Raw genomic sequence first — 6,875 nt, forward strand, 5'->3', positions numbered from 1 at the left:
TATTGTAAGTTGCTCTGGACAAATGACGTAATGTAATGAAATATAGGCTAATGTACATAATAAGGGTATAACCATCAACCTAATTACCATTGACTTGTATTGGAGGGTGGGGGTAGTGGTGGAAACAGTACTAGAATGTCCTACTCAAGTAGAAGTACTGTTATTTTGCTGATATTTTACTTAAGTAGAAGTAAAAGTACTGGTGTAAAAATCTACTGAAGTAGCTTGTTTAAAATGTACTCAGAGTAAAAGTTACTGAGTCACTTTTTGGAAAAGAGAACATTGTTAGATGTGATCTTTCCATCTCTCCCATCCCCCAGAGGACAGAGTTCAAGCTTGATTGTTTTAATTGGAAAATTTGGAAATTACAAAATAAATTACACAAACAACGTAAAGCCAGATTACTCTTCTCACTGTGAATGGTTCAGTTTCTGTTGCTTATGGAGAGACAAAAATAGTTAAGTAAAAGTAAAATTACTGACTTTAAAAAATACTCTACAGTAACATGAGTAAATGTAATTAGTTACTTCCACTCTTGGGTGGGGGATACAGTACAGCATGTTGGGACTGTATTGTGTTGTGTGTATAAACTACATCCACATCAGTCCGGCCCTTGAATGTAACACTGGGATCACATGGAATTCCACTGGATGTATCAGATACTGGATATTGGAATCGGAGACATTACTGCCTGCTCTGTAGATCACGACAGCAATAACACAAGTCTAAAAAAGGTAATGGTAAGACAAGAAACAGATTAATTCCTTTAAGTGATGTTATCCCTTGCTGAGATCCAACAGTCAAGCGTCTTAGCAGCCACAGGGAGTAGAGAAGAAGTAAAGTGCATCACTGCAGAAGACATCTTTTTTTCCCCACCTACTTATTATGCTAAATATTCACCAGATTGATCAAATCATTTCTCACCGCATGTGCCTTTTATCTCAATATTTGTCTCCTCTGATGTAAAAGCCACTCCCTCTCTCTTCATCTGAGCTAACGAGCAGGATGTGGAGCGGAGGAGCAGAATTTTCATGCGTTCCTGCCTGGTTGGTCTCTGCTTGCCAGTCTCAGAGTGACGATTAGCACTCCAGCCACAGTTGCTAGTTAACGGAACAGACATGCTGAGAAGCCCCGTCAGTTCTCAGATGAAAAGTGTTAATTGGAAGGTGAGGCAAAGAGGGGTGTGAGGAGAGGTCATAGAGGGGAAGACGTGAAGAGTTGGAAAAGGTAGAGGAGGTGTTGAGAAGGGTGGGAACAATATGGAGAAGTCAGGGATAGGGGGAGATGGGCAAAGCTTAACTCTGTTTACCCTCTGTTTTATGTGTGAAATAGAGTTTATCCTAATTTTTAAGTTGATGTAAATCTCTTAAAAAAAATCTCTCTCTCTGTAATACATCACAGTAAATGGTATCAGATTGATGTAAATTAGATAGGATGCCTCCAAAAAAGTTGTTGTGATGTTTATGCAGGTGGATGTGAATCACTGAAAATAATGTTGAGAGGACGCTCAGAGCTGCGGTTGTAAAAACACTTGACTTATCACACCATAAAGCTGCAAGCTCAGTTTCAAGTTTGAAGACTACTGCTGTGGGACCAGGGTTGGGTAGTAACAGAATACTTGTGACAGTGTTATGCATTTTAAATAAAAATGAATGAATGTAACCATATTCCCAGTATGTTTACGTTACCTAAAAAAGAATGTATTCTGATTACAGAGAGGTTTTTGAACTGTATACTGTGCTGGTGCATGTAAAAAAGTGTAAAAAAAACGCACACAAGGGTCGAGTGGAGGCTGCTGCTGCAGTATCACACACACACACACACACACACACACACACACACACATATACAAGTATTGAGGTAGAGCTGCCCATTAGGATTCAAGATGAAACCAAAGTCCAATCTGGAGATCCATGTCTTTGTCCATACAGTGATTAGAAGGGAATTACCTATCACTCCTGGGGATTCAACACAACTTTTGCATTTCAACACGCTACTCAACACACTTTCAACATACAGCACACTCATGTGAACATTCCCTAGACACGGAAGAAGGTCACAAGATGTAGACAGACCGCCAGCAAGACAGAAAGGCAAAACTGATGAAAGGAAGGATTTACAGATGAACTGACACACGCACGCGCTCGGACACACACACACACTCATGCACGCACACACACATATACACTGATGCGCGCACACTGTCAGATTTAATCTGTGCTAGATAAGTTAATTCATCCTAGACTTAACTGGCTTACAAGCTCCATTAGGCAAACTTTCAAGATGCCCTAAAATTGAACCAAACTCCAGTGTGTGTGTGTGTGTGTGTGTGTGTAGAAGTTCCAGCATTATTGTGGACACAGCAGTTGCCTTGGGGTAAAAGCTGACAGTATTCTACCGGCATTAAAATATGCATAAAAAGGCAGCTGGATTTTTAAAGTTCACTTGTTTTCTACCTTAACACATGCAAAATATATGAAATGTTAGTTAAGCAGATCTAAGTTATTTAAATGCAAACACAGCAGTGTGTGACTTCCTGTGATGGTTCATGGCAGTTCAGGGTGTTTCCAGTAAGAGTCATTGAATTGTACTGAATTTCAGCTCAGTTTAGCTACAGTAATCATCACATTCCCATTGTGATGATTTGATACTAGAATGTTGGTCTGATGTCAGAATGCTATTGGTAGAATGTTGGTCTGATGTCAGAATGCTATTGGTAGAATGTTGGTCTGATGTCAGAATGCTATTGGTAGCATGTTGGTCTTATGTCACAATGTTGTCCTGATGTCAGAATGCTATTGGTAGAATGTTTTCCTGACGTCAGAATGCTGTCCTCATGTCAGAATGCTATTGGTAGCATGTTGGTCTTACTGTATGTCACAATGCTGTTCTGATGTCAGAATGCTATTGGTAGAATGCTGGTCTGATGTCAGCATGCTGGTCTGATGTCAGAATTCCAATGCTAGAATTAATTTCTGAACAGTTGACATTTTGGAGATTTGATGGGTTTGGAGGTTGTCACTGACAGGTCTGATATTAGAATGCTAAATGCTAGAATGTGTCTGATGTCAGAAAAAGATATAGAATGTGGACCAACATTTGACTGGTGACTACTGAAGTCAGTGAGATTTGGGGTAAAAGCTCCAATACTTAGTCTGTCAAGGCAGTACAAATGTCTCTTATCTGGATAAAAAGATGTTAACTGCCACCATCAACTGTACTGACTAAAAGGAATACACATATACTGTCCTGTGAAGTACAAGTCAGCAAAAGGCACATATGCAGAAATGTAGACATGTGACCAACAGACTGGGGTGGGAGGATGTCAAGTCCCCTCTCTTCTGCTTCAGTCTCCAAGCGGTGGATTGGTTCCTTACACTGAGACTTAAAAAAGTGATTGATGACTTTAATTAGAAGTTGGGACCCTACTGGGAGCTGACAGAGAGCTAGAGTGCCCTCTGTTGGTCTTGGAGGACTCTGGCACTGACCCAAATACACTGGTGGCTGGTACCTTAGGAGACCCAGCCAGGCAGGGTCTCTATTTATGTTCTCAATTCTAAAAACCAAGCCTACAATTCCAGTCTCTTGTTTGGATTGTGTAGCAGACTGATAGACTGATTTTTTGTATTCAACTCTACATCTGTATCTCTATATCTGTATCTATAAAGACACACAGACATGTCTTCTTACATTGAAAAGACAGTCAAATTGTTCCAACTAGAATACTAAATAGAATCACGTTGCCTGGCAACAAAAATATCTCATAGTTCAAAACCCCCTCACCTATCCCCATAAAAGGTCAAAACGCTTCTTTTATATATTTTTTTTTTTTAACAATGACTTTTTTGTATTCTGCAGTCACTTTATTGCCAGAAGCTAAGCACTGATTTGCTGCTGCTCTGTACAAAAAGAGATCAAGCACCTCTGAAACCAAAGGGTGAGGCATATTTGTACCAGATTGGCACTACCGCAGAGGGAGCGAGTGTCGTGATTTACCCCCCTGCTTGTTACACACACCAAGGCCTCTGTCAGCCCAGGTTAGGGCAGACTAGCTGGTGTAAGTAATGTGCTCTGACCCAGGCCAACTTCCAATGTAATTTACCCTCAGCTAGGGCAGCTTTAAAGGTCTGCTTGGCTTGGATTAGTAAACTAACTCAGTGTGATGTAGTTCAGCTACTGTATATATCTTCTATGTTATATTGTAATGTAGTGATGGTGCAGGATTTATAATTACAGTGTAATAAACCTGGGCTCCTCTTTTTGTTATTACACAGTAAATCCTTACTGCACTGAGCCAACATATATCATCTTTACTACTTCTACATATGGGTAAAGAGATTTGCACCTATTAGATTAGCAATCATGCACTTTATTTTGGTCTGATCTGGTTGTTAACATTGTCAACTCAGTTGTTTTTTTGGGGGGCTGCACTGTGGCTGTCAGCCAAGCATGAACCACTGTTCACTGTTCTTCATTACTATAACTCGCAACCTTCCTTGCCAGCAACTGCTGTCCTGTACGCTGGCCAGCTGGTTATGTGTCTGTTTTGTATTGTGGTTGTAAGCTGGTCGTGTCCCTGGTTTACTGGGACTATAAGCGCAGCCTGTTTTATGTCTGTGGTATGCTGTGGATGTAATCTGGCCATATTATTTGTCTGTTTTGTATTGTGTCAGTAAACTGGTGTTATCTGTGGTGCACTGTGGCTGTAGCCTGCTCTGTTTTTTGTCTGTGCTGTGTTGGGGATGTAAGCTGTTCAGGTTTGTGTCTGTGCTCAGAGTCAGTGCCAGGTGTTACGCATTTCACGCTCACTGCCTTCCGTCTCACTAGGGGCTCAACAGCTACTCTCTCGCTCGCTCGCTCTCTCTCTCTCTCATACACACACATACACACACACACACACACACACACACACCAATACACGCCCCCCTTCAAATTGCCTTCCTTTGTGTTCATTGTCTCTTTTTCTCACCTATCATCGAGTTTTTCTTTTCAGACAGCATCTGCTGCCTGCCATTATCACTCTGTCTCCACTCTAACTTTTGCACTGTTTCTGCTTTCTCTATTATTTGTCTGTTTGACTGTCTCTCTCTTGTTCTCTATCTCTATCTCTGTCTCTTTCTCTGTCTCTCTCTTTCTGTTATGACCTGACTGCCCATGTCCATTACATCTCTGTGTGGTCTGAGCTGATCCCCGTCTGTCTCTGTTTTATCCACACACACAGCTCAGTCACACACACACACACACACACACACACACACACACACACACACGCGTGCACACACACACCTGTCTGTAAAGGATGGAGGGGGTTACCTCCATGCAGCTCGCCAATCTGCTCACTATATCAGAGGTGCGGCAGAGAGAGACACCAGAGATGATTCACCAAAACCACAGCCAAAACTCACAAATCATAGAAATTAGAAAATAGAACAACATGGTGTCTTACACCTTTACAGTATGCGCTCAATGACAGGTAGGCAGACACAAACAGCAGCAACAGAAAACAATTCAAATGCACCGCCTCGGAATCAAACAAACACATCGACACAGTCGATACGGTAATAGCCAGCCACTCTTGCAACTTCTCACTTTCTATTAAAGCTCTCTCTCTCTCTCAACATAGACACACACCCACAGACCTAGACACACACACACACACTAACACACGCACAACCCTTTCTTTCTCAGCCTCACACACCGTCCTCTGTCTTTCTGTCTAACTCGCACACAAACAAATACACACATGGTCCCGCATGCGTCGGCAACTCTTACCGTGAAGGTGGGGATGGCTGTGACGAGGGAGTAGATGAGGACAGGGGGGATCTTGCTGGTGTCGTCTGGGCCGGGGTAGGGCTTGGAGAAGGTCTTGTCGTAGCAGAAGAAGCCCTGGATGTGCACGGGGAACGTGTCCGTATACTCAAAGTAGTACGCCAGCAGAACCGTCCCAGCCATGATCACCAGCTGGAAATAGAACATTATCCCTCCGTTAGGCGGCCAGAAGATGAAAGGAGAAGAGGAGGGAGAGATGGAGGTGGAGGTGGAGGTGGCGGAGGAGGAGGAGGAGAAGAAGGAGGAGGGGGAGAGGAAGAGGGGAGAGTCAAGTCCCAGTTCCCCTCAGCCACGGCGAGAGGCATAGGAGAGACAGAGACAGAGAGAGAGAGAGAGTGGTGTCCAGCGTTCGGATCCGAGATAAAGGGTGAGCCTGACCGTATCAGCAGCTAGAGGCGGAGAGAGAGAGGGAGAGAGAGAGAGGGAGAGAGAGAGAGAGAGAGAGAGAGAGAGAGAGAGAGAGAGAGAAGGAGCAAGAGTAGGAAGAGAGAAAGGAAATCTGCGGGAGGAGGCTTCTCTCATCAGGGGATGAAAACGGGAATGAAAACAGAAAAAAAAAGAGGGTTCCGCGGCGCCACAAGCAGCAAAAACAAAGAATGGCAGAGAGTGAAACAGGGAGCAAGAGAAAGAGAGAGCGGTAGAGCAGGAGAGAGAGAGAGAGAGAGACAGGGAGAGAGAGACGGAGGGAGGGAGGGAGAGAGAGAGGGAAGTGGGAGGGAGAGAAGGGGGGAGCTGCCTTTATGCTGCTGGCACTCATGAATCTACTACAGTTGAGCTGTGGGTGTATTTTTGGATACTGTGTGTGTGTGTGTGTATGTGTGTGTGACTGTACAGTACATGAATGTGTGTGGTGAGAGCATGTGCTTAGGAGAGAGTGAACGCCATCATTAGTATCTTTAAAAGTGTGTTTTTTGCAGGCACATGGTCGTCATCACCAGCTGACTTCCCAAGTGGAAAGTTACATTAACACATTATTTCTAGACTTATCATATCTGAACAACAAGGCAGAAAACGACAATGACATACACACACATTTAACATGTTCA

General features: G+C 43.3%; 1 protein-coding gene across 1 annotated transcript in view; it reads right to left on the bottom strand.

The window, feature by feature from the left end:
- The window catches only part of plppr2a (phospholipid phosphatase related 2a), an 18,434-nt gene extending 12,458 nt beyond the window's left edge, over window positions 1-5,976 (bottom strand). The window contains exon 1 of the mRNA XM_071898552.2: window positions 5,773-5,976. Coding sequence (XP_071754653.1) covers window positions 5,773-5,976 — 204 coding nt within the window. The remainder of the gene's footprint in view (window positions 1-5,772) is intronic.
- Between the last annotated feature and the right edge of the window lie 899 nt (window positions 5,977-6,875).

Source organism: Centroberyx gerrardi, chromosome 7, assembly GCF_048128805.1.
Source record: "Centroberyx gerrardi isolate f3 chromosome 7, fCenGer3.hap1.cur.20231027, whole genome shotgun sequence".
NCBI lineage: Eukaryota > Metazoa > Chordata > Actinopteri > Beryciformes > Berycidae > Centroberyx > Centroberyx gerrardi.